The 27,574-nt window shown below is 60.3% G+C and overlaps 1 protein-coding gene across 2 annotated transcripts; it reads right to left on the bottom strand.

The window, feature by feature from the left end:
* Positions 1-32: 32 nt before the first annotated feature.
* EPHA2 (EPH receptor A2) lies at positions 33-27,574 on the bottom strand. Of its 2 annotated transcripts, none has more exons than XM_072828190.1 (17): positions 27,421-27,574; positions 22,727-22,794; positions 20,136-20,805; positions 11,452-11,607; positions 11,014-11,346; positions 10,423-10,538; positions 9,631-9,784; positions 9,082-9,181; positions 8,526-8,581; positions 8,192-8,317; positions 7,910-8,095; positions 7,660-7,721; positions 7,370-7,579; positions 6,991-7,140; positions 6,126-6,319; positions 5,389-5,544; positions 33-989 (listed from the first exon to the last, which is right to left on the bottom strand). In XM_072828190.1, exons 1-17 carry the CDS (start codon positions 27,503-27,505, stop codon positions 884-886), a joined length of 2,928 nt encoding a protein of 975 aa, XP_072684291.1. In that variant the 5' UTR covers positions 27,506-27,574; the 3' UTR covers positions 33-883. The 2 variants fall into 2 exon arrangements, with proteins under 2 accessions (XP_072684291.1, XP_072684292.1); XM_072828191.1 differs by lacking the exon at positions 27,421-27,574 and adding an exon at positions 26,338-26,514.

The raw sequence follows: 27,574 nt of genomic DNA, 5'->3' as shown, positions 1-27,574 counted from the left end.
CCCGCTGCTCCACCAAAGACTCAAAACCATGATCAGATTGAACCATTTTCAGCTTTATTCCAGAGCAGAAATAAGTCATTTCCTAACAATAAATATAAAAAAAATAATAATAAATTAAGGTTCGAAAAAAATATCCAACGAAAACGAAATCAGTAACACTGACAGAGTAGTGAATGTTGCCTGAAGGGGAGGGAGGTCGGACGGACCGGCCCCCAGCCTGGGAATGTCCGACACAGGCCACCGTGTACCCTCAGCCCCAGCCGAGCCCCCTGCCACACACACATACTCTCCACAAAGTACAAAATATATATTTTTTAAAAAAACCTCAACACAACCAAGCATCCTGCGAGGGCCCCGGGGAAGCGAGATTTGGCCCATTGGGGCCGAGGACAGGGCCTGGGGGGCTGAGGAAGGCACCAGAGGGACAGGGGAACCACTTTGGGTCTTGCCCAGCTGAGTTTGCTGGCTGTCCTCTTCTCATCTGTGGGTGAGGCTGGAGGTACCCTGTTCACGGGGCCACAGGCCAACCCCTCCACCTCCCGAGACGGCGAAGGGGTTTGGAAATGTCCTGTGTGTTTGTCCACATGTCTTGGCGGGGCTCCTGCCCCAGGGGATGCTGGGAACACGGCGGTGCCTGCTAAGTGCTTGGCGGACTGTCCTTTGTAGATGAAGAGGCCCCCGGCTTGGGGTCCCTGAGCGTCTCCCCGGTTTAGGCCAAGGTGTCGTCCAAGACGCTCCCCCCCCAGCAGAGGCCTCAGGGAGGCATCAATAAGGAGTAACTAGAAATAAATAAGGTCCCTGGTGGCCCAGTGCAGAGCTGGCAGGGAGGCCACTCTGTTTCTTCAAGTATTCTTGGCCAAGGGGGTTTGCGGCCTGCCGGGGTTCAGATGGGGATCCCCACTGTGTTCACCTGGTCCTTGAGTCCCAGCAGGCTGTAGGCAATGCGTTTCTGGTGGCCGGGCAGCCGCACCCCAATCCTCTTGATGTCGCTGTGGGTGAGAGAGAGGGGGGAGTTAGGGGCTGGCCGGGAGAGGCGGGGAGGGGTGGGGGGCAGAGGCTTGGCAAGAGGAGCCACATCCCGAAAGCTTGCTGACATCAACAGTTAGGAAAGGAGAGAAGGGCCCACGCTGTGAGAAGCTTCTCCCCTCCCCCATGAAACCGGCATGACCGCCTGTGAAGCAGGTGCTCTCTTCCCCACTATTTTGCAGATTCGAGAACTTGAGGCTCAGAGAGGGGACGGGACTCGTCCAAAGTCACACAGCCAGGAGGTGGAGGGGCTGGAAATCTTAAGAGCTATGAACACACGCCTGCTCTCCCCCGGCCTGGATCTGTCCTCCCTGTCCCCAGCCAAGGCCTCCTCCCTGGGCAGCACTGGTGCCATCACTGGGTGCAGGGGGGCGCGGCCAGGGACCCCCTAGGGGTGTTGCTCTCAGCTCTCCCTGCTAGGCCTCTTCCCAGCCACTGCTCTATTCCACCCCGACTCCGAGCGCCCACTGCTGACAACTGAGGAAGAACTCAGGACACACTTTGCAGTGGGACCTCAAGGGTTAACGTTCTGCTCGAGTTCTTCTAGAGGGAGAGGCTGGCGGGTCACCAGGCAGGTGACCAGGTCACCCCGGAACTAACTAAGTAGGTGTTCTTCCTTTAGGATCCTCAATTTCCTCACCTGTAAGATGGGATGAGTGTCTAGCTGGAAGGTGGAGGGTGGGAGACCCCCGGACACAGGTGGCAGAGGCGGAAGGCGGCCTCCGTGCCGAATGGAAAGATGTGCCCAGGAGCCCAGAGCCCTCTCCTGCCCCCCTCCCAATGCCCCTCCATCCCCTTGTAAAACCACTTATGCTCCCAGGAGCCCTGGAGCAGGACGTTTATTGCTCACTCTGGGACTTTTCTCTACCACCACCCTCACCCACCAGCCCAAACCCATGAAAACACCCAGGTTTTTATGGGCCGTCTCCTGGCTGTAAATGAAACTAATTATACGGTGCGAGCTCCTGTTTGCAATTCCGGAGACATGACTTTCCCACAGGCTCTGGGAGCCCTCGGAGGAGAAATGCTGGGCAGGGAAGGGCAGACCCGGATGCGTGGGGAGGGGGGCTGGGGGGGCTCCAGGAGGGGCTGGTTGCTCCACTGCAGCAGGAAGGCCAGCAGTTGGACAGCAGGTAGAACTTCCTAAGCCACCGCCGTGGGCCAGTCCAACGGAAACAGCTGGGGCTGTCGAGGAAGCAGCGCCACTTCCCCCGCACCTGGGGTGGCTCCCAGGGAAGCATTCACAGCACCGGGGAAGGAGGCGCTACTGAAAAGCAGGATCCTGGGCCTCGCTCCAGACTCCCTGACCTTGAAGTTCTGGAGGTGGGGCAGGGAGTCTGCATCCTACTGGGTCCCAAAGACCCTGATGTGCAGCTTAAGATGCAGGGGGTTAAGTGAGTGCTAGGAGGGTGACAGCAGAGACCTGTCCCCTGGGCTCCAGGATGGGCCTGGTACATAGTAGGTCCTTTGAGGACTATCTGCTGAAGGAATGAACGGCTGCTAGTGGACATGGGGCCGCCGTGGGCCTGTCTCCCAGCCTGCTGTAGTTAGGCTGACAGGGTGGGAGCTGAGATTGCTCCTGAGACCCGTCTAGGAAGCAAAAGCCCTGGGCCGGGAAGCAAGAGGCCAAATTTTAGTCTGGGACGTCATCAAAGCCTCGGCAGGTCCTGTCCTGCCTCTGGGCCTCAGTTTCTGTACATGGAAAGTGGGAAGCTTTGCTTAGATGCTGCCGAGCCACCTACCCCAGCTCCGCTCTTCTTCAACACAAAAAAAACCCGCCGCCTTCCCTGCCTCATTTGCTAACCCGGGAGGCGCACAAGATGAGACTCACAGGCCAGCCTGGTCCCTGTGGCCCTTGCAGCAGACCAGCCCAAGACTGTTCCTGAACCAGCCTCGGTTTCCCTCTTGTCACTGCCATCAACTCTCATCACAGGGGTAGGGAGACACCTGACCGAGGCTACCTTTCCTCTGAGCACTCTCAGCGCAGGTCCAGGCCCTGGGAAATTCAGAGGACGCACATCCCCAGCAAGCACCGCCTATGCGCTGGCCCTGGGCACAAGGAGGGAGAGAGGCCTCCCGGAGCCTCACGTCAATGCTTCACTGTCTCAGCAAACAGTGCATCAGCACCAAGCCTATGCTGAGGGTACGCAGTGACCATAAGGCCCAGCGGCCTGTGCCCCCCTCCCAGACACTGGACAGTGCCTTTGGTGGGACTGGGCATTTTTCTGGGCTACAACATCCACTGCTTCCTTAGTTCCTCAAAAGACAATTCAAACCCTAGTCTAGCTAGAGACTCAAGCGACTCCGAAATAACGTGGTGAACGCTCAATGTGAGAAAATGTGGCCTTCGTGGGATGGCCCAGGGCCTGCAGGGGAGTGAGCAGTGGGTCAGGGGCCAGGAAGAGCAGGGAGGGGACACTGAAGCCTAAACCTCAACCCCACAGGGAAAGTGCTTGAGTTCTGAGACCAGCTCACTGGCTCCCACTGGGACTCACGGCATGTGCAGACACAGCCTTTGGGGTAAAAAAGTGGTCTAAGATCCCCACTTGTTTCACTGATTTGAACTAAAGAAGGAGGCAGGGGTGGTGAGTCACGCAGGCCCCAGCTCTGAGCACCACCCAGCTGGTAGGAGGCGGAGGGAGCGTAGAATGACTTCCTGCCTTTATTCAGACCTTTCCAAACACAGCGCACATGCACACACACACACAGCCTCCATCCATCCAAGACAGCCCTGTCCTTGCTCGTGGGAAAGGAATTGGCCAAGCAGCACCCCGGGCTATTTCGGGAAGCTTCTAAGAACATGTGTTTCCTGTAAGCGCTTCTCCTTGCCCCTTGCTCTGCTCACCCACAAGAGTAGCTGTGCTGTCCCCACCGGGAGCCCCCAGAGGCACAAAGAGGCTGCTCTAGGTTCCCGGGCGAAAGGAAGGGGCCCAGGAACCCTGGCATTTGCCCACAGGCTGCAGGCTGAAAGCAAGGGGGCCGAGGAGAAGAGGACAGTGACATGGGTTAAGTCCCTACTAGGTACCAGGCATGTCACCTGCACTGCACCCATGCAATCTGCACAGCAGGGAAACAGGGAGCAAGCCTCAAGGACGGAACCTGATCTGAGCAAGGTCTCCCACTAGGAAGCGTCAGATGTGGGACCTGAAGCCAAGTGTGACTGCAGAGCCCGAGCCTGGACTCCTGCCGCTGGCTGGAGACAACAGATATCCTGGGACCCATCTCCTCTCTCCAGGCCTCCCTCTGGCCAGCTCTGTCCCTATCTGACTCCCCGTCCCCTGGGATGGGCCACGGCCTGGCCCGAGAAGCTGTGACCAGCAATCAGAAGCCCAGCTCAGCGGTCTTCAGGGGCCCTGGAGAATGTTCCTGCTTAGGCCCAGCTCCCAGAACTTCTGTGACCCAGAACTGCGGGAAGCCCGGGTGGACCCCCTCCGTGTGATTCCCAAAACCTCCCAGCCCCCAGGGCCCATTCCAGCCCTGACCTTGGACCCTGTACATGCTGGGCTCTTGGGGCCTAACACTATTTTTAGAGGCACAAAAGGCTGAGAGGATAACGTCTTCTCCCTCCTGGGATGGGAAGAGGTGTCCGTGCCAAGGCCGTGCCGGGAAAGGTCCCCAATGTTGGAGGGGAGAGCGGAGCTCCCACAGGGCCGCCTGACAAAGGGCTGTACCCAGGGCTAGGGCCGGGGTAACTGGCACTTCTTGCCAGGCTGGACCACAGGGCTGAGAGTCAACCACGCGGGGAGAGGTGTCCGGGAGGGGATGGCCCAGGGCACTCTCTCCCGGGCAACGGCCTAGAAGTCCAAGGGCTCTGCCCATTTCTCTTCAGCACCCCGGAGAGGAACGCTGCCCCTAACCGCTGTGTGACCTCAAGCAGGCTACGTAACCTCCCAGTCTGTTTCTCCACTACTGACCTCCATGGTCCCCGAGCTCCGGGCCCTCAACGACCGACCAGGGCTGGAATCCCACTGGGCCTCTAGTGGCTGTGGGACCCTGGGCAAGTCCTTGCACTCCCCCCCCTCCCGTTTCTCACCTGTCCGCGGATATACGGACAAGGCCCACCTGCCAAGTTAGGTGGATGAGGACGGATTCAAAGTGCTCAAGCACACAGCTGGCACACAGTTAGCCCACCACCAACACTGCTCTGATTATGACAATTACTATTATTTTCCCCTTCTGGAAAGAAAAAGATGCAGGAAGAGGGGGGAGCCAGGAGTGAGTGCCCAGAACTGCTGGCTGCTGGCCTGGCTCTGCCCTTCCTGTGAAGCCTCTCCCCAAAGAAAAGGAGAGAGAAAGAAGAAGAGGGGAGCAGTGGGTGGCCGAGGTGGCCTTGGAGGCAGGAGAAGGCCGGGCCAGACTCACTCGTTGGTCATCTGCACCACCTTCTCGATGGCAGTGTAGCCAGCCGCCAGGAAGTGCTCTGTGTACTGCTGCATCTTGATGGACTCAAGCCACTCGGACACCGTGCGGAAAGGCACCCCCTCGGAGCCACTGGTGCTGGGCAGCCGGATGGACACCCTGAAACAGGCATCACCCACCTGCAGGTGAGCGGCTGCAGCACCCAGCCCGCCCCAGGGGGGGCCCAGGCCTGCCGCTCCCCCTAACCACCCTGCACCTCAGTTTCCTTATGTGGGTAACAGGGGAGCCCAATCAGGTAGGCTTCAGGGAGACAGGCTGGCATGTCATGAGCACTCAGTGTTTACAGCTCCTGCGCCCCCCACGCCCCGCCCGCTCCCCCCTGGCAACACCACCACCGATAACCACAGAATAACAAAATGTTAAGATTCAGGTTCCTGGAGGCACAGCCCCAGCCTGGCGACCTGCCAGCACATAAAATACTTAATCGCCCTGTCTCAGCTTCCTCATCAACAAAAGGCAGATAATTACAGGACCCATCTCATCGGTCGTTTGAATGAGTTAAAACATGTTAGGTGCCGAGCGCAGCGCCCGGCGCGTTTCCCATGTATGCCGATTGCTGCTACAGGTTGGAGCCCCCGCCCCGGGCAAGCGAAGCCCACGTGTGGGTGCCCACCCCCACCCACTGGCCCCAGCCGGCCATGAAACCGGGGGCCGCTGTGCACGGGGGCGACGGAACTAACCGGGGGTCAAAGTCAGCCAGGGTCTTGAGGGAGTCGGGGGCGCGGATGAGCTTGTCGAGGATGCTGACGATGTCGGCGAACTTGGGGCGGCGGGCGCGCTCCTGCTGCCAGCACTGCATCATAAGCTGGTAGATGGCGGAGGGGCAGTCCATGGGCGTGGGGAGCCGGAAGCCGTCGTTGATGGCTTTCATCACCTGGGGAGGCAGGATGGTCAGCACCGCCTGCACGGCCGCCAGACCCCCGCGGGCTCCCTGAGGAGGCCCCGGCCATGCAGGCGGGCGAGGAGGGCAGGGAACCCCAGACACACGTGGGGACGAGCCTTCTTTCTGGAGTCCGATACACAAGCGTCAGAGGTACAGAGGGCAAGTGCTGAGGGGCTGTCCCCGGAGTTCCATGGAGGAAGGGGCTCCTGACCCCGCTGTGTGCCCTGCAGTCAGCCTCCGTCCAGTCTGGGGACGTCTGTACCAGCCACTCCCTGCAGCCAGAGCCCTCCTCCCGCTCCGTGTCTTCACCTGGCTACTTACTGCGCCTTAGTCTCCAGGCTGCGTGAAGCGCCGGGCACCCACACTCACACACAGATGCATCTATCACATGCACATGTGCATGCACACCCAGGTGCATGCACGCAGGAATGCACGCCACCTCCCCAGTCCTTGTTTCCTTGTCGTTCCACTGACCATAAGCAGACACTGGGTCTGGGGCCCAGCACAAGCCTGGCTCATAGGGGGCCCTCAATAGACATGTACTGAATGTACCAGATGAAGATTAGCCCCTCCAAACTCTCCTCTGCCCAGCCATCGGGGTGTGGAAACGAGAGGGCTTCCGTTCAGGTCAGGAGAGGGCTGGGCAGGGTGATGGGGCCTACCTCATGGTTCGACAGCTCCCAGTAGGGCCGCTCGCCGTACGTCATCACCTCCCACATGACGATGCCATAGCTCCACACGTCGCTGGCTGAGGTGAACTTGCGGTAGGAAATGGCCTCCGGAGCTGTCCAGCGGATCGGAATCTTGCCACCCTGCAGGGGACCCAGGCCCGGTCACTACTGTCCCTCTGGCCCGCCCTAGGACGATCGCAGCCAGGCCAGATAGAGTCAGGGCCCCTCGTCCATGCTCCCTGGAGGTGTTCTCACCTGTGTGCCTGAGGTCCATACTCAGGTACGTAGGTGAGAGGACCTGGAGCAGCATGAAGGCCGCTTCACCCTCAAGCCCTTCATCCCGGGGGGCGACAGCTGCCCTAGCACTTACACTGGTGGTGTAGGTGGCCTCGGGGTCATCCTCCAGCACACGGGACAGGCCGAAGTCCGACACCTTGCAGACCAGGTTGCTGTTGACAAGGATGTTGCGAGCGGCCAGGTCGCGGTGAACGTAGTTCATGTTGGCCAGGTACTTCATGCCGGCCGCGATGCCCCGCAGCATGCCCACCAGCTGCAGCACGCTGAACTCGCCGTCCTTCTCCTGCCAGAGCACAGGCCCTCAGCCACCAGGGCACCCCGAGCAGCCCCAGGTTCCCCACCTACCCCAGCCCACATCCTCACCCGAAGGAACTTGTCCAGGGCCCCGTTCTCCATGTACTCGGTGATGATCATCATGGGTTTGTCTGCAGAGGGTGGGCACAGGCGTGAGGGGGTGGCCAGAGTTGTAGATGGGGCTGCGGGGAGCGGGGGGCTGGGGGGGCACTGCTACGGACAGAGCCCCTGTTGGGTGGCCCTTCTTTACGCCCACTGCGGGTGATCAGGCCCTGGGATGGGGTGGGTCTCCCGCCCCCACCCTGGTGCCCGCGCTCACATTTGGAGACGACACCCTCCAGGCGGATGATGTTGTGGTGGCTGAACTGGCCCATGATGCTGGCCTCGCTGAGGAAGTCCACCCGCTGCTTCTCGGTGTAGCCGGCTTTCAGCGTCTTGATGGCCACGGGCACCTCCTTCTTCCCCGACGCCTTCAGTGTTCCCTTATACACCTCCCCGAACTCTCCTGCGGGAAGACGAGGTGTGAGGACCACCCAGTCAGCCTGGCCATCAGGTGCCCCCAACGAGTCCCAGGCCCCCTGGGCAGGCGCACTGCACTTACCTGCCCCAATGACCTTCTGCCGCGTGACACAGGACGGGTGGATCTCAGTGGTGAACTTAAGCACAGCCTGGTTGGGGTCCTCATATGTGTGGGGGTCCACGTATGTCTTCAGGGGCTTCAGTTGCTCTGGACGAGAGGAGGAGGGGCAGGGTCACGGTTTGGGGGAGCCCCCTGTGAGGGGTCACCCAAGGGGAGGAGGAGGAGGAGGAGGCCATGGCATCACTGAGCCCACCACAGAGCCCTGGGAGCGCCCAGCTATCCCGTCTCCAACGCAGAGCTGGAGGGCAGAGCTGGGGGGCAGCCTGTGGGGACGGCGGGGGGCGCTGCATCTCACCTGACTTGGAGAAGTAAACGTCCTCCGAGGACTGGCGGGTCCGCAGGCTCTTCCTCCTGAGAGAACCCCACGGGGAACCCACGACATGGGGGAGGTCAGAGGCCTGCTCTGGCCATGAGCCTCCCGGCCCCCACCTCCCTCTGGTCCTGAGCGGGGCCTGGTGTGCCGGGGGCTCTGCTGAGCAGGCAGTGAGAGGCGGGGAGGAAATGAGCAAGCAGGGCTCGCTCCCGGGGCTCTACACCCCGTAATGGCCCCTTAAGTGGCCATAATGAGGGCTTTCCTCATTAGAGCTCCCAGAGCTTCCTGCCTGCGTGTCCAGAGGAAGTGTGGACGCAGCGTTACTAACGAGGGCACAGATGATGACCGCCACGTCCTGAGCCCCCGCGGCGTGCCAGGCGCTGTGCTGGGCACTTTACAGCCCGCTGCGTCCTCTCGGCCCCGGGGGGGCCGGGGTTAGATCACCAGCAGCCCCATTCTGCAGACAGGAAACCGACGGTCCCGCCCCGCTGTAGCCCACCTCGGCCCTCGGAGAGCCCAGGCGTGGGCTCCAACCAACCTGCGATGGATGAAGAGGCCGATTCCTGCCAGCACCAGAAGCAGGACGATGCCAACGGCCACACCGCCAATCACTGCCAAGTTGCCAGATGCTTCCGTGGCTGTCAGGGGAGACCGGCTGATGACAAGGGAGCCCCCCAACTCCAAAGACTGGCAATGTCCCCTTTGCATCCAAGGCCCACTTTAGGGACCCGAGACATGTGCCGGATGCTTTTACTTGTGACGGTTCATGAGAATATTTATTCCCATTTCATAGATGGTAAGTAGCAGGCCTGCCCTAGGGAATATGGTAGGTGCGGCCAGGTGCGTGGGACACTTTCCATGACCCAGTCCGCCAGTGTCAGGCCCCATGTCCTTCCTTCTTGCAACACTGCCCTGAATGCATGTCCCTGGTCCCCCTCCCCCAGACTTGGGGCCAACCCCCACCGGGCTCTCCTAGGCCCTGGCTGACCAGGAAGGGGGCATTTTAAGTTCTCTGATCCATTTGCTCCTCCCAGATGTCCCAACTATTCTGTTTCAGGGCCTGCCCAGGCCCTGGTGCCCAACTCACACAACGTCTGGAACTCGTGAATCTTGCTGCCGGCACCCTGGCCCTCCTGCGTCAGCGCCTGCACCTGGATCAGGTAGGTGGTATCCGGAGCCAGGTCGTCCAGGGTCACGGAGAAGCCCTCAGTGCGGCGCACGTTGTAGCTGTTGGAGTCCCCCTGTGGGTGAGGGCAGGGCATCAGCTGGGCCCACCAGAGGCTCCCCCAAGCCTGGTTTAGCAAGGCAGCTCGCTTACATCAGCAAACTTGACGCTCTTCTCTCTCTCTTTTTAAAGATTTTATTTATTTATCAGAGAGAGAGAGAGAGAGCATGTGTGAGAACACAAGCAGAGGGAGGGGCAGAGGGAGAAAACAGACTTCCTGCTGAGCGTGCAGCCCAACGTGGGGCTCCATCCCAGGACCCTGAGATCATGATCGAAGCTGGAACCAAGATTCAGACACTCAACCAACTGAGCCACCCAGGTGCCCCTGGATGCTCTTCTTATAGGTGAGGAGACTGAGGCTCAAGGAAATGAAGTGAGTCACTCAAGGTTACTGCCTGCAAATGCACGACCACCAGCAATGTCTGATCACCGAGACCCGGCTCTCTCCCCAACCCCGACTATCTCTTCTGGGGAGACTCCAGAACACTGTGTCTCCTCTCCCACAACTCTCTGCTGTGCTGGCCTGGGAGAGGTGACTCTCAGGAAGACCTCAGACCTCAGTGTCCTCATCTGCAGAACGTGGTAAGCATCTGTCTGTGACCAGCCAGCCCTCTGCTTGCCACCCAGCCAGGGCCAGCTCCGACCCCTTGTTACCTTCTTGCGGTAGGTGACCTCGTACTTCCACACACGGCTCTGCTGTGGTGGGGGGATACTCCAGGAGACACTCAGCGAGGTGGTGGTGCGGCCCTCCAGCTTGACCTTTGGGGGCTCTGGTTGGGGGGGGCAGTGGGGGAGGGGTGTGAGGAGCCATGTCGGGGGTGGCTGGGGGTGGGTGGTGGGGTGAATACCCCCAGACCCAGACCCAGTCCCGTCCACAGCCGGGGCTCCTCAGATCCCAAGCCCACATCAGCACACAGCCGCAGGCCCTGGACCCCAAGGGCTGGCACATGTAGGGCACCCCGTGACTATTTATGAGTGCATAAATAATAAAAGTAAAACAACAGCTGACTCTTGCTCTATCCTCTCTGTGGACAGGCACCGTCCTAAGAGCCTTATATATAATTTATTGAATCCTCTGGATAGCCCTGTTATTACTCCAATTTTGTAGGTGAGGGCATTGAGAGAGGTCACAGAGCTCGGAAGAAACCCAGACTGATTTTCACCACCTGCTGCGGCCTCTCTCTGGACACAGCCAAGCCCTGGGTGGCCACCCTCCCGAAGCCCCACCTGACCCCCCGCCCTCACCTGTCTGGTTGATGCTGACGCTGGCGGTGCGGAAGCTGCGGCTGGCCACCAGCTCCGACACCCCGTTGCGGGCCTCCACCGCAAAGGTGTAGTTCATGTGCGGCTCCAGGTCACTGACCGTCACGCTGGTGCGGGTCAGCGCGTGCGGCGGCTCGGAGTAGCGCACGCTGGCCTCGCAGGGTCCGCACTCGCCCGACTCGGGCCAGCACTGCTCGCAGGTGACACTGTAGACAATGTCGTCCCGGCCCCCGCTGTCCTGGGGAGGCGTCCAGCGCAGCTCGACTTTGGCGCCCATGCCCACAGCCGTGAGGTAGTGCGGGGCGGAGGGCGGGCCTGCATGGAGGGCAGAGGGCAGAGCTCAGACCCGGGCAGCCTGACGTGTCATCCAGCACACCACGTCCACCCCAGCCACCCTCCCTGAGCCAAGTCAAAACTCACGAGTGCAGGGCATGGACAGCAGGTCCTGGGGGGCTCGGAAGTAGCCTTCCTCACAGTCACAGAAGGTGGCCCCCTCGGAGGACAGCACCGTGTGCACGGGGCACTCCAAACAGGGGCTTTCGGATGCCTCGGACTTGAAGAATCCAGGCGAGCAGGCTGGTGGACACAGGGACAGACGTCATTTTAACCCGAAGTTCCCACCCAAAGCGACTTTTCCAGCGGGACCTCGTCCCAGAACCCCACACAGGTTGCTAACCTCCTCTGGGCCCATTTTCTCATCCCTAAGGCATCTTGCGATGACAAAGTGCATGGCAAGCACCTAGCTCACGCTGGGCACCCAGGACGCGCCTCGCCCGTGTGCTCCAAACCTCTGCACGCTCCCCACCAGCTCTCGCAGGCAGGGCCACACCCGAGCCGGGCGTTCAAGGCTTACATCTCACCTCTCAGCTTCCCGAGAATCCTATCTCACACCTGGCTCGGCCCCAGATGGAGCCTGCTGCCCGCCTGCCTCATCCCCTTTAATTTGTGCAGACCAGCCTGATGGGTCCCCACCCAGGCTTCCAGCGGCCCAGGGCAGTAACTGCATCTTCCCCACTGGCCTCTGTTGACCCACTGTCACCACCACCACAGCCCGTCAGCCAGGCACACCCGCTCAGGATGCCACCCCTGCAGGTGTTCCCCCACCCCAGGACCCGACCGCCTTCCTGTTCCGGGGCTGGCCCACCAGGAAGCAGGAAAGGCCAGGCCCCCAGCATCATCGGTGGAGCTACTTCCAGGACAGGTCATTTCGGCCATTCAGGAGGGCAGCCAGGAAGCAGCTTTTCCTCCCCGGTGGAAGGTCCTGTCCTCGCCAGGATGACGAGGGGCTCAGGCACCTGACTCCAGAGGCTTCTTCCTCCCACCACCCTATCCTGCCCCTGCCCCGAGCCCCTTCCTGGCTTCACAGGCAGGAAGCTGCCTAGACACGGGGCCCACCGTGCAGGGCTGCTCAGGGCTTGGACAACTGCCAGAAGGGCCAGGGTGGGGTGGGATCACCCTAGGGACCTCTTCTACAACCCCACCATTACTGTACCCGCCTCCATCTCATTCTGTGGACAGCAGCCTGAGACCCTCCAACCTCAGTGCCATGTTCATTGCTCTGTGACATGGACCCTGAGATGGACAGAGCCCCTGAACTCAGGGCATGGGAGCGCATGACTATGTCTCCCATAAAGGGGTAGGCAAGAGCTAAGGAGGCTGAGGAGTCATAGCGGGGATATTTCAGCCGGGGCTTGGAGGCTGAGTAGGAGTTCGGCAGGATGGAAAGGTTGGAAGGAGGAGGTAGGGGTGAGAAAGATCCACACAGAAAGTATGAGTGGCTTTCTGGGCATAAATGGGGGAAGCAGGAGGCAAGAAGGCCGAGAGGTTTTCAGGGATCAGACTGAGCAAGGCCTTTAATGTTAGGCCAAGGAGCCAGGACTTTATCCAGGGGCAAAAACAGCCACTGATGGATTGATGTAGAGCCAATGGCACAGTCAGATCCACACTGTCAAGAAAATTCTCGGACAAAGTCTTCCTCCTTGTCCAGTTCCCTGTGTGAGTAGAGCTGGGGAGCAGGACTGGGGACGCCCCTCGCCCACCGTGAGTGAGCAGCCTGTCCTGCCACCACATCAAAACCTCAGCAGAGGGGCGCCCGGGTGGCTCAGTCGGTTAAGCATCTGCTTTTGGCTCAGGTCATGATCCTAGAGTCTTAGGATCAAGCCCCATGTGGGGCTCCTTGCTCAGTGGGGAGTCTGCTTCTCCCTCTGCTTCTGCCCCTCCTCCTACTCGTTCTCTCTCTCTTTCAAATAAATAAATTAAATATATTAAAAAACAAAACAAAACAAACAAACCTCAGCAGAGGCCCTGAGGGTGTTCGTCCAGGACAGAGGGGGCCTGGGACCCAACTCCTGCTCTGTGCAGTGACACAAACAGTGACTGCTGAATAAGCACCTACTGTATGCAGCTCCCAGGCCACGTACCTCACACTCACTTAGTCCTCACAATGAACCTGGCACACTTGGGCACTGTATCATTCACTCTACTTTCAAGGAGAGGAACCTGAGGCCCAGAGAGGCAAGACCACTTGTCCAAGGTCAATGAGCTCCTAAGACCCAAAACCCAAACCTAAACCCAGGAAGCCGGACTTTGAGTCCCTCTCCTCCCACAGGCATCTAGCATTAGAGCAAAGAAATCGGGACGCCTGGGTGGCTCAGCGGTTGAGCATCTGCCTTCAGCCCAGGCCATGATCCCGGGGATCTGGGATCAAATCCTGCATCGGGCTCCCAGCAGGAAGCCAGCTTCTCCCTCTGCCTCTGCCTGTGTCTCTGCCTCTCTCTCTCTCTCTCTCTCTCTGTGTCTCTCATGAATGAATAAATAAAAATCTTGAAGAAAAAAAAAAAGAGCAAAGAGAAATCAACATTCTAAAATGAGCCCGAAGAGACCGGAGATGAGTCCTGACCCATTTCACCAGCCAGAAGATCCCAAGACTAATTTCAGAGCAGCTGGGGGGGGGGGGGTGGCACGTGTGTGGCACCTCCCGACATAGGTCTTCTCAAACGGGGCACACTATGGCCTCTTCGAGGAGAGAGTAGAATCAACCCCGGAACATCGCCTGGGGAACCAAGTCTCCTATCGTACTTTAGCAATCCACGTGTATTTGTTTTAAGATTTTATTTTTCACTAATCTCTGTACCCCACGTGGGGCTCACACTCACAACCCGAGACCCACCGCCCAAGCCGGCCAGGCACCCCTCATGTACCCTGCATTCCTCCTTATATATATGTCACATTACAAAAGTAGCTCGCTCCTCCCCAAATCTTTGATGAAAAGGAGACTCTGCAGAGCTGGGCCACTTGATCTTGGGATTTCAATTCCCCCCAGTGCCCTGACTTGTCGCCGGAGGGGCCGATACCCCAGGTAAGTGCTGGCTCCAGGTGTCTAGGCCCAGGGAGTCGGGGTGCTCAGGGGCCCCCAGAACCACCTTCCCTCCCGGGCCCTCAGGCTCAGGGGAGGGGACACAAGCCCCCACAGCTCGGGCTGGGTTCTACCGAAGGCCTTAGCCACCTGCAAACCCCCACGATGCCCCCGCGCCCCGCCACGTGGTTGCTCCCCAGCGCCCCCCTCCCAGTCCCATGCCAAGAGGAGGAAGGGGGGGGAAGAGTCACGTTCCATTCTTTGGCCCCAGAGCCCGGGGGTGGCCTGACTGCTGCCGGCAGGAAAGAGGGAATTTGGAGAGATTTCCGCTGCGGATATGCCAGATAATACAGTGGAGAGGCGGCGGCAACAGGGCATGTGCTTGCCTGACGAGAATGCGCTGCCCCCCCCAACCCCACAAGCACACGGGGCTGTCCCCGGGGCCCTGGCGGAGTGGGCCTGGCTCAGGGGCCCCGGAGTCCACGGGTAGGACACCAGCAAGCCCCCGTGTCTTCCTGACTTTGCCTGGCTGGATCTCCTGGCGTCCTGGGCACGTCGGGTGTTCACACACACCCAAACACACCAGCAAGCACAGAATACCCACGGTCCCTTAGCCGACCAGGGGACTCCTACGTATCCTTCAATACCCAGCTTGAGCTCCTCTCCGCAGCCCTCCCGGGCTGCCCAACTTCTGACCCTTTTCTGCCCCACCGGGGGATCTGTTACTCAATCTTCTGTTTACCAAATAGAAATGGAGCACTTCCTACGTGTCTGGCACCATCTAGGATATGATGGTGAGACTGATAAACACCGTCACTGCTTCGGGGGAATTCACAGCCTGGCTTTCATGCTCCCTTTGAAATTACTTCTGCTCCTATTAGAATCTTCTGTGAGAGCGGCAGCAGGTACAGAGTCTGATCTCTCTGTGGCCCATGGCCCGGCACAGGGTCCAGCACACAGTAGGGGTACAGGTCACGTTGGTTGGCTAGGTGGACGGACAGGTGAATGAATGAATGAATGAATGAATGAATGAATGAATGTGTGAGTCAACGACTAAACTTAGCACGTGTGCATTAAACACTCGCCACAGAAGTGTCCTGGGACACCCTACGGGGACGGCGCCCCAGGATGTCCACCTGCCTGGCACAAGAGCCTGGCCCGGGCACACCTATGGAAGGCTTCTCTGGCCCGGGGTTCCCTGGCGGGCCCGGGCCACCCCATGCAGGGGGGGCAGGGGAATTGGGGCACGGCAGCTGCACCCAGAGCTGCACCCCGGTTTTTCCAGTTCCCGATGCCCGCCTCTCAGGTGGCAGCGTGGAGTGACTTAGGGACACCCGCCCTCTGGAGTGACGCAAATCTAGCCCCGGGGAGAGCCCCTCCCCCCCAGGTCCAACCACCTCCCCAACTGGTCGTGGTGAGGTCACAGGGTCAAGAGATCGCGGTGGCAATTCACCCGGGGCCAGTCACCTCCCCAAGCCAGGGGGACAGAGTGTGGACTTTGTCTTGTGCCCTGACAGGCGGCAAATGGTGACCTGTAAGTCATCGACCCTGCCAATGAGGGCCACTGAGAGAGCTCCAGACCCGGGGGGCTTCTCATCCCCAGCAGGCCCGCGGCCCCATGTGGGGATGTCCCCAGGCCGCTAGCACCTTGCCCCCTTCACACACACCCTGGAGAATTATCTTCAGGCACATTCCTCCACGGGCCTGAGATAAGCGCCACTCCCCCCCAGCCTCCGCCTCCTGCTGTCTCCCCACCACCAGCCTTTTATCTTCTGTTTGCTTTCCCTTTGCCTCCTTCCTTCCGTTCTGGGGACCCACTTACCTCCGGTGAGGGCGGGAGGGGCCACCCCATGGGGCTGCCAGGGTGTGAATTTGCCCCCGGTGTGAACTGAGGCGGGGCGGGGCGGGTAGGGCAGGGCCCAGACGACGTGGGGAGCCGCCATCCATCCACGGCTCCCCCCCACGCGTCAGAGGACACCGGGTGGCACTCCCCAGGCAGGGACGCGCCCAACAGCTCACAGAGCCCCCAGCCTGGGGACCAGTCACATCCTAAGCGCAGCTTCTGCCCACAGCTCCTGACACAGCCCGGGAGCCAACCTGCCCCAAGGCCACCTTAACCAGAGCCGTCCCCCGACTGGACTGGGCCTGGGCCACTCAGGATCCCAGTACTGGAACCCTGCTTCTTGCCCCACATGGTGAGATCACCCAGTTAACAGCTTACCGGGGCAATCCGGGTTCTCAGGCTCTCAGTAGAAAGTCCCAGGATGGGACGCCTGGGTGGCTTAGAGGTTGAGTGCCTGCCTTCGGCCCGGGCCATGATCCTGAAGGCCCGGGATCAAGTCCCACATGGGGCTCGCTGCATGGAGCCTGCTTCTCTCTCTGCCTATGTCTCTGCCTCTCTCTCTCTCTCTCTGTCTCTCATGAATAGATAAAATCTCTTTTTAAAAAAAGGAAAGTCCCAGGAGATAGATTCTGATCACTAGGTTAGCAAGGGTCCAGTCTACCCATTTCACAGGTGGGGTGAATGAGACCCAGAGGGGACTGGCCAAGGTCACACTGCTTATGGAGAGGACACCAGCCAGGGGCAGCTAGCTGGGGACAGCACACTGGCCCTCCTTGTGCCAGGCCCCAGCTCATTTGGTCACTGGTCACTGTTTCCTCTTGCTGGGCCTCAGATTCCTCATCTATAAAATGGATCTACCACCCTCAGCCTTTTGGGGTTTGTTTGCCTGAAGGAAACCACAAGAAATGCTCAGCCTGGTGCCTGGACTGGGGGTGTCCCTGTGAACTGGGGAACAGAGAAATTAGGAGACGTCCCCAGGGGACTGGGCCCTTGAAGGAGCAGGAGCCTCCACAGAGGGAATTCCCCACGGTACCCACTCCAGCGCCAGCCTCCCAGCTGCTGGGCCGAGCCTTTGGCCAAAGCCGCCAGCCACCTGCTCACCTGGCCGGCAGAGCCCATGGCCGAGGCGCCAGGCAGGGCCCCAGCAGCTCCGCCGCCGATGCCAGCACAGGAAGCAGAGACAAAGCCGCCCCGGGGGAGATGACGGTCAGCCTGAGCGACTCCACTGTCCCCCAGGCAGGCCGGGGGTAGGGCAGGGGACTGGAGCGAAGCTGGCTCATTCCTGACATAGCTCGGAGAGCTCCCCGGGCAGCGTGCCCACCTGTCCGATCGCAGCACCTGAGCGGTGCCTCCCTTCTGCTGTCCATTTAACTCTTTCCTGAGAGCCAGGCTTCCTGGGAAAGAACCCCAAAAAGCAGTGAACTCTAAAGATGACCCGGACCAAGTGCTCGGCGACCTCAGGGAATCCACACCCCTCTCTGGGTGCCATGTGTCATCAGTAAAAGCCCCAGTGGGAGGATCTGGGTCCTCGGCCCCGCGGAGGGGCGGGCGGGGAGGGCCGGCCCTGTACCTGCCTCCATTTCTCCCTCAGTGTGCTCAGTAAGGGCCCCCGATCACCCACCCTTCCGTCATCTGGGGGCTGCCCAGAGAGCTCGTGCCCCGTCCCCCCGCCAGGAGCTGAGTCAGGGATTCCAAAGGAACTGGTCATTTCCCGCCCCGTTTCCTGACCCATCCTCCAGCCTGGGCGCCGCCGCATCTCCTGGATTCAAATCCCAGTGTGACCACACAGCATTGCTGTGTGACTCCAGGCAAGTCTCCTCACCTCCCTGAGCCTCAGTCTCCCGTCCGTGCCTCGAAGACAGGTGGGCCCCGATTCAGCAAGCGTTCCCACAGAGCACCCGCGGGGAGCACCTGTCCGCAGGAGGTCCTGTTTTTCTCTCCACTGGCCTCGTGGTCAGGGGGGGGCTGCTGGGAATGTTGCAGGGATAAAGAGCAGCCGGGCTGGGGCTTCCCAGCTACACCGAGGGCCCCTAAGAGCACAATGAAGGGAATCTGGGTCGAGGGATCTCAAGGAGGAAAAAGCAGGGCAACAGGTGGCTGGCAGTTGAGAGGTTTCCACCAGTAAAGTCAAAGATTTTGGTCTTGGAAATGAGTCCTCCCAATCCGGGGCCTACTCAGCGCTTCACAGGCAAAGCCCCCGCTGACCGCCTCTAGGGGAAGGAAGGCTGCCCCCCCTTCCTGGAGAGAGTCTCTCCCCCACCCTCACCCCCCTGCAACCCCAAGGTCCACTTATCTCTGCAGGGGCTGAATCACCAGCCTGTGGAAAGTTTTCAGCTGCCCCTCACCCCCCACCCCTGCATTCCTGTGTGAGGATGTCATGTGGGAGGAGCGTGCTCGACCCACTGGGCTGCCTCGGCCCCCCCCACCCCGCAGTCATTGTCTGAAACTGGGAGTGTGCACTGGAGGTCACCTAAAGCAGCGGCCTCCTCGGGAAGAGAGCTGGAAGGACAATGGGGTGGTAGGAAGGACCGGAGCAGGGACTACACCACAGGCCTACTCAGGAACTTCTCATCCAGGAGTTTATAGGCTGTGTTAAGCAAGGTTCTGAGGATTTGTTTGAGGAGCCAGATAGAACCTATCAGAAAAGGCTTTCAGGCTCCTCTGACATTTCAACCTACTTCGTGTGTTGCAGGATCTATGTCTTGAAAAAAACCAAGTAGAAAGCCTTCTTATTTGAGGCCAGAGATGAAGAGAAATTTACCCAAGATCACCCAGCTGCAGGGCTGAACCCCGATTTCTCAACACCCTGCTTATCTCAGCAAAGAAATTCCCAGAGAGAGAGCGAGAGAGAGAGGATGAGCTGGCCTTCCAACGGTTGGCCTGCATTCCACAGATGCCCTGCCCCACAGCCATTTCTAGAAAAAGTCACCCATTGAAAAAAATCCCCATTGCTGTAGGGATTTCCGCTGTCACAGGCCCTGGCCGTGCCAACCCACAGCCTCCTGATGTGAGCTCACTAAAGCCCAGGCCCCATCCCCAGACACAGTCCCAGAGAATCGGCCTCTATTTGTTATCAGTAGATTGGTCAGGGGAAGCTGAGTCGGTGGCCCTGGGGCAGGCCGGGCAGGGAGGACGGACCTTGCACCTGCCTTCCACTTTGACCTCAATGCAGACATTTTTCAAAAGCTGATGGTTCATGTGCAGCCAGGGGATGTGAATCCCAGGTCTGGTTCCCCCACCGCCATGTATGAAAGGGCCGCCTGAGACCCAGAGAGATTAAGTGGCTTGCCCAAGGTCACGCAGTGAGTTAAGAGAGATGGAACGAGCCCCGGGGACTGTCCCATGTGTTCACAGGGCTGGTACACAGCAGATACCGAAGTTACATTTGCGGGATGAATCAAAAATAACAACCACACTTAAAAAGCACTTATGTGTCAGGCACTGACCTAAGCACTTCGCGAGCATTAGGTCATTTGATTATCATAACAACCCTATGAGATAGGAGCTGTGTTCATCTCCATTTCACAGATGAGGCAACCAGGCAACAGAGAGAGGTTAAGCAACTGGCCTAAAGTCACACAGCTACACGTAAAGCAGGGTTTTTTTGTTTTTTTTTGTTGTTTTTTTTTTTAAAGCAAGGGTTTGAACCCAGGCATTTTTGTCCTAGAACCCTTGCTCCTAACCTCCACGCCACACTATGCTTCAACACGCCCATTGTCAGTGAATGAGTGAATCCAACCATCAACAAGGAAACCGAAATCCAGGAAGGATCGGTGATTTCCACTAACAGCACCACCGCACGTCAGGGCCAGAGGCGGCCTTACCAAGATCCCAGAGGTGCCAGGCCCAACAGCAGAACCCGGGACCCCGGCCCCGCACCCCGGCCGCGCCCGTACGGCCACTCACCCTGGCAGGCGTCCTCCACCTTCTCGTAGCCCGCCTGGCACAGGCACTGACCGATGGGCACCAGCCACTCGCCGTCCACCGCGCAGTGCATGCGGGGCTCCTCGCCCCCGGGCGGCACCACCGCGTGGTCCACACACGTGCCGGCCACGGTGGCCAGGGAGGGCGCGTCGGAGCCCGCGATGGTCTCGGGGAAGCGGGCCAGGCCCTGCAGCAGCTCGGGGCACTTCTTGTAGTAGACGCGGACGGAGAGGAGGGCCACACAGGCGCCAATGTCCTGGAACGCCAGGTAGAAGCCCTTGCGGCTGAGCGGCCCCACGGAGCGCTCCTCCACGTTCAGCTTCACGTGGCGCGCCTCGAAGTCGCTGCTGACCGTGATCTCGTCGGGCGCGATGGTGTCGATCTTGGTGAACTGGCGCTTCTGGAAGTTGGTGCCGTAGTCCACGTCCGACTCGGCGTAGTAGAGGTTGAACGTCTCCTTGCAGGAGCTGGCGCCACCGGGGAAGCTGTTGCAGTCACGCACGGTGAACTTGAGCTCGATGAAGATCCGCTCGGCCTCGCCGCGGTACACCCAGTTGGTGCGAAGCCAGTTGTCCTGGTCTCCGGCCACCACATTGCACACAGAGTACATGTAGATGGGCATGTCGTCCATGATGTTCTGCATCAGGTCCCACTGTGCGGGGGTGGGGGGCGCGGGAGGGTGACAGGTCAGTGTGGGCAGGCAGGCCCAGGGAGGGGCTTCGGGTCACCCTCACACACTGAAAGTGGCTGAGCTAGGACCTGTCCTCTGGTGTCTCTGATCCCAGTGTCCGGGTACTGGACCTCTATATGGGACTGGGAGCTGGGGGAGTCTGGGGGATCCGTGTGACCTCGGGTGGATCACTTGAGCTCTCTGAGCCTCAAAGTCTGCATCTGTACGATGGGGACAAGAGCTGCCTTGCAGAAGTGCCGTGAGGATCAGTGATAGAGTATCTACAAAATGCTAAGCACATTGCCTGGCATGCGTAAGACAAAGCAGCTCTCAGACAGGCGGCTGGTGTCATTAATAGTAGTATTTGCCGCATGTGTGTGCGCACAGATGGGGTGAGTGGCAGGGAAAGGGTTAAGTCAAAAAGAATGGATGAGGAGTGCTTGGGTGGCTCAGTTGGTTGGGTGTCTGCCTTTGGCTCAGGTCATGATCTCGGGGTCCTGGGATCAAGCCCTGAGTCAAGCTGTCTGCTCAGCAGAGAGCCTGCTTCTCCCTCTCCTGCTCCCCCCACTTATACTCTCACATTCTCTCTCTTTCTCAAATAAATAAAATCTTAGAAAAAGAAAAGAAAAAGAGTAGATGACTTCCCATTATTTAGATCCCGGCTTTAGAACAGATCAGCACACGTTCTTCCCTCCTCAGAACATAGCTCAGTGTCCTCTGGGAAGACTCCCCAGGTTGGGCCAAGTACCCCCTTCTGGCCCCCACAGTCTCCACACCCCCTTTATCACAGCTCTAGGCACCTATGTGGTGACACCTACATCTGGCTCCCATACTAGATTCTGAGCTCGCTGCGGCAAGGACTGCATCGAATTCATTAATGCATCCCCAGGACCTACCTGAACAGAGTGGGTGCTCAGGAAAGGATTTGTTGAATGAACAAATGAATGAGTGAATGAATAAAACAGAGGGGCTGGGGTCAGAGGCCTGGGCTACACCATGTGACACTGGCCAAGGCTTTGCTCAAATGCCCTTGGGCCTGTTTCCCCGCTCTGTATAATGAGTGGGTCGGATTAGGTGATCTGTGTTCCCTCCCAGCAGGATTCCAGGATCCTGGAGATCCACAGAGCTGTATCTCAGGCCCTCACGGGGCTAAGGTGACCAAGGACAAGGAGCTGACTCACGCAGATCTGGCCAGCAGTGAGAACTGCCCCAAGGAGCCCCCTGGAAACATACTTCTCCCGGGTGCAGGGTCCCAGGACAAACTCAGCAAGGGTCCATTATACAGAGGGGAAAATCAAGACCCAGAGAGCAGCAGTATCTTCCCCAAGGTCATGCAAAGCTGGGAAAAGGATCCCAGTGTCTTGCCCAGCAGTCCTGGTGACAGCCAGGCAGGGCAGGGGTGGATGACTTGGGTGGGGCTGAGGAAAACAAACTCAGCCCCCAGCAGGAGGGGGAAGTGACAGCCGGGGGAAGGGGAGAAGGCAGAGGGGCCCAGCAGGAAGAACCTGGATCCGGTTTCCTGGGGCTATGGGGACCTGGGAGCCCCTGTTCCGTCTCTCCTTTACCCTTCACCCTCTGGGCTGCAGCCCTGAAGACAGGGAGCCTTAATTCCTTCCTCCCAAGAGTAGATGGAGGAAACCAGAGGGGGTTGCTCTGAGCATTGGCCCGCTGGGGCGCCCATGGGCCCTGCTCTGCGGGGGCCTCCAGCTGTCTCGCCAGCCCTGTCCGCCTCCCCCTTCCCCACCTCTCAGCCCCCAGCCTACCCTGTCTGGGGTGGAAGACTGAGCTGGTGTGGGAGGCAGGAGTTTGGTCCCTGGCTGAGCTGTTCAGATTCAGGCTGGCCCCATCCTCCCTGGGTCTCAGTTTCCCCATCCCCATCCCCCGCTTGACCATGAAGGCTTACCCCTTTGCCATATGGGTGCGTGAGCCAGCCGAGTTCCCCTTTAGCTGCAGCAAAGTCCAACAGTACAACTGGAAGAGACAGGAGGGCCAGTGAGCTTGGGGGCATCTCCAGGACTCAGGCCATGGAAGGAAAGGTGACAGTCCCCCAGCAGCCCCAAGAGGCCATGACGACGGCTTCCTCAGCTTTCAGAGACCCCACTATATGGGGTCACTGTATCCCAAAGACCTGTCCCCAAAGACCTGTCCCTCGACGGATAGGGAAACAGGGAGGGATGGGCCCTAGTCAAAACCACACGAACTGCTGGGTAAGAACCAGGCCCCCTGTCTCCCAAGCCACCAGCTCCACCACGCCGCCCCCCTCGGTCAGCCCCCAGCTGGGCAGAGCAGGACAGAGCTCAGCCCAGCGGGGGGACAGCAGCTGGCCAGAGCTGGGGCGGGCAGGGCTGGTAAGTGACACCGCGCCCGCCCCGTCTGCTTCCGGAAACAAGGCCCCTCAGCAGCACTTCACACATGCACGTGGGCCTCGGGGGCACTCGTCCCTGCTCCTGCCACAGCGCCCCCCGCATGAAACACCCCCCACCCCACCCGGGCCACGTAGTGCACACATAGGCGGCACACGTATGTCCATACGTGTCTCCTGGCACTCCAAGAAGAGAGGACTGTTAACAGGTGGGAACAGCTCCAGGGAGGAGAGGGGGGATGACGAGTGGGGGGTTTTCTGGAAACTGATCTTCCCACCACAAAAGCCACAGAGCAGGCAGGATAAAGCTCGGAACCCATAGGGGTCTCAGGAGGGGCCCAAAGATACACACAGCTGGAGAGGTTCCCTCCCTGGGAAAGTCACTCCCACTGCCCTGTCCTTCACACCCTGGCTACTGCCCTGCCAGGGGGTGCCTGGGGGAAGAGTTGGAAACCTTTAGAGGGGACTTCCAGCCCCAGAGGGTTCATGTACCGGGACCGTACTGTCCCCAGAGAGGCATCTGGAGCCTGATGGAGGGACACACTGCCAGCACCTTCCCTAGACCTAGTCCTGCCCTTGGGTAAATCCCATCGGTTCACCCCTGGCTCTCCGCCAGGCTCAGTGGCTGTAGCCAAGACCCAAAACCTAAGACCCAAGATCCTGGGTAGTGTCCCTCCTCCAGCTGGGTAGCTGCCCATAGGTGGCACCCTCCCTAGAGAGAAAGCTGCTGCGGGCACTGTGGGAGCTCAGGCAGGGAACCTATATGAGGTTGTACCCCCACCCCCACCCCTTCAGAGGGTAATACCCTCAGGTGGAGGCGGAGGGGACCAAGCACTCCCTTCCTTGGACTTAGGAGCATGAGGAATATGGCATATGAGGAAGAAGCAGCATTCCTCAAGACCAGGACTTGGAAGAATGACTCTAAAAAGGTGGACCTGGGCAGGCAGCGAGCAGAGATGGGCCTGATTTAGGGGCAGGGATGGAGGGGGCTGAGAGAGAAGTCTTAGGAACCCGCTCCTGGAGTTAGGATGGCCTACTCCCCTGGGCTGAAGGCCCCCAGGCCTGATGTGAGGCATTGCCACCGCTGCTGACCTATGCCAAATCTCAAATCTCTCGAGGAAGGGCCCTGCAGCCCAGACCGGGAAGAGGAAATCCGATGTGGCACCTGTCCCAAGGCTATGGGGATGGGGAGGGTGGCTGGAGCCGGTAGGGTAGGGGCACAGATTTGTTCGGACATGCCCGGAGCCCAGGCTTGGAAAATTCACTAACCCCACTAGCAAATGGAATGTTCTGGCTACAAAGGAAACAATCTGGGGGTTCCTGGCTCCAGCTGAGTGGGCAGGAGGACGATGGTGAGTGTGTCCCTCGGTTCCAGTACATGTCCCTCCCCGACCCTTCCCAGACTGGTAGGAAGCTGCAGGCTGCACCCCTGAGGGAGGGGGCTCGTGGCTCCCAGGCTCTGAAGGGTTAACCGGCCCAGAGGGATCCCACCACCCCTGCCAGAGCACATTCCCCCTCCCAGCCCCAGGCCTGGCTTTACAAGTATCACGGGGCTCAATCTGAGAAGAAAAGAAGCCTTCACACAGGAAGGAGCCTCCCCAGGGGGCTTCCAGCCACAGCCCCCTCCCTGGAAATTCCCTAGAAGCGATCACCAGGAACAGGAGCCCAGCTCTGTGTGGCTCTCTCTCCCTGAGCTCTTCCAGGGACAGAGGGCTCTGGTTCCCTGGAAGGGGTGGGGACCTGGGAGCCACTTGGCTGCCCCTGGAACCTTCACTGAGAGGCCCTGGCTAGTCAGGGCCCATCCAGGAGCCCTCAATCCTTCTGGCCACCCCCAGCACACCTCCCTCTCTGATTTCTCCGCCTTCGTTCCATCATCAATGTCATAAGGCTTTCTTTACTCAAACACGACACTACCTGGAGTCACCTCCCTGCTCCCCGCTTCCCACTTTAACCAAATCCAGCTAATTCCTAAAGAAAGGAGTAAGGCAAGGGGCTCTGTGGGGAAAAAAGGGAACAGAGGGGGAACCTGGACTCTTCTTACAGAACCAAGCCAAGGACTTTCCAGGGCCCGAGCACACTCCAGCTCCCCCCTCCCATCAGCCACCTCCTCAGCGCCACTGCATCCCGTGCCCAGCTATTCTGATTCCTAGGAAAATCAGCCACGAAACCACAATGGGCTCCAGCAGCTCTAGAAGCCAGACGCCCAGGCCTGGCCCTCTGTGCAAAGAAAGGGCCCTGCCTGGCAAGGGCTTAGCCGGGGCCTCCCTCAGTTTCCCCTTTTGCAAAAGGAGGACAGATTCAGTGGCTGCTGAGAATCCAACAGGCTCCATCTGGGTCTCCAAATCCAGACTCTACCCACAAGGAGGGGGCGAAAAAGGAGAAGGGAAGTGAGCAGAGCCTGGGTTACGGGGTGGAAGGGGCCTGTGTGTCCTTCTCTCTGCCCACGCCACCCCCCCCATCTACTCCCAGGCAGATTTACCACATTTGGCCTGAAAACCAACGAACAGAACCCACCAGCAGCTGCCAGCTGGGCCGCCACCACCAGCACCAGCACCACCACCACCACCGTAGGCATACCTAGGGAGTGGTTCACAGGGGCTCTTGGAACCTAATGTTCCCCCACCCCAGGACTCTCTAAACACACCCTTTCCCTCCTCAATCCCGCAGAGGGGGAGGGGGCTGCGACTCCGCCAGGCTGGGGAGGGCACAGTATGGGCACAAGGACCAGGCAGCTCCAGGCTTCCAGGCCGGAGGCCGGGGCTGCTGCACACCCGCTCAGCGGCTCAGTAGCGTGGGTCCTGTCTAATCCCCTCACCCCCAGGACAGCCTTCCAGAAAGGCCTGTAGAGATTCCAGCTGTCTCTCCCCTTCCCTCGAAGCCCAGTCCCCCAGGAAGGGGGAGGACCACAAGCTGGAGGGTGGGGAGGGGAGAGGAGTATTGCAGATGGCAGCAATCCCTGCCGCCCACTCCTGCAAGTTGGGACCGGGAGCCCTGACCCATCCAGGAACTCCGACAGGATGCGCCCCCCACCTCCACCTCCACCTCCAAGAGCTCCAGCTCTGGCCTCTTTTCCTCCCAACTTGCAAAAGCAAAACCTCCCACCCCTTTTTGGGAGGCAGAGAAAGAAAGCAAGGCTCAAGGAAACTTCTCACCGGCCCGGGTTTCCTCTGCACTTCCCCCTGCTGGAGCCTGCGGAAGCCGCGCTCGGCCCAGGCCCACGGGGAGAACTTGCTCTCACTGCTGGAACCCGAAGCCCGGAAGGTCCTCGGCCGAGGGCAGGAGCCCCCATCCTCTCCGCGCCCCCGGCCCAGGGCGGCGCCCCCGCTCACGCACCTGCCCCGCCCAGGGCAGAGTCTGCGGGCCCCTCGCCCTGCGCCCTGCGCCGCTCGCTCGGGTGATTCAGGCCCCCACCCCCGGATGCCCGGACTCCGCGGTGGCCCTGGGGTGACGGCTCCACACCTTGAGAGGCCGCGCCCCCACCTGCCGCATTTCCTCGTTCTGAGTCACCCCTTGCTCAGAACGCTCGACTTTGGGACTTCCTGTCCGCACTCGCGGCCCTCGAACCTGACCCCTGCGCCTGACCCCCGGGCCTGGCAACGCGGACTGGGAAGGCTGGGAGGCTGTGCGTGGGCAGGTTGGCCCGAAACTCGCCCCCCCACCCCCTCCATACTCTCCTGCCCCGGCTGGAGGCAAAGGGGGGCGTGGAGAACAGCTCAGGGCGCACGGGCTTCCCCAGGGGGCTCCCCGCCCGCCCCAGAGCCCCCTCCCCGCAAATGAGGGGCCTCCGTAGGAATGCTTCCCCGCAAAATCGGAGCGAGCGCGCTGCTGAGGACGGGTCACCAAAGGCCCTCGGCCGCCCCGTTGTCCAAGGGACCCCCGCGCCCCCCGTCGGGACGCGCGCCCCTGAAGCCGCCGCCGGGGCCACGACCGCGTGGCGGGCGCCGCGGCCCCTTCTCTGCGGCCTCCGAGCCCGGCCGCGGCCGCTCAGTCCCCGGAGGCCCCGTGACCCCGGGGCGGGGGTCCCCGATGCGCCGCGGAGGCAGCGCGCGCCCTCCCCTCCCGACCCCGGCACCCCGCCCAGCGCCCCGGGGCAGGCGGCGCCGGGTCGGCCTCCGAAGTTGCGCGCGCGCCCCGCGGGGCTCCGGGTGCCGGGTGCCGGGTCGGGGTGCCCGGGTCGGGGTGCCCGGGTCGGGGTGCCCGGGTCGGGCGGCGGCGGCCCCGGCTCGCACACTCACCTTCCTTGCCCTGCGCCGCGGCGGCCGAGGCCAGCACGCAGCCCCACAGCAGGGCCAGGCAGGCGCGGGGCCCCGGCCGCTCCATGCCGCCCCCCGCTCCCGCCGCCGGCTCCGCGCCCCGCTGCTCCGCGCCCGGCTCCCGCCCGCGCGCCCG

This window comes from Canis lupus, chromosome 5, assembly GCF_048164855.1.
Source record: "Canis lupus baileyi chromosome 5, mCanLup2.hap1, whole genome shotgun sequence".
Classification (NCBI taxonomy): Eukaryota; Metazoa; Chordata; class Mammalia; order Carnivora; family Canidae; genus Canis; species Canis lupus.
This window is presented reverse-complemented; position numbering and strand designations above follow the sequence as displayed.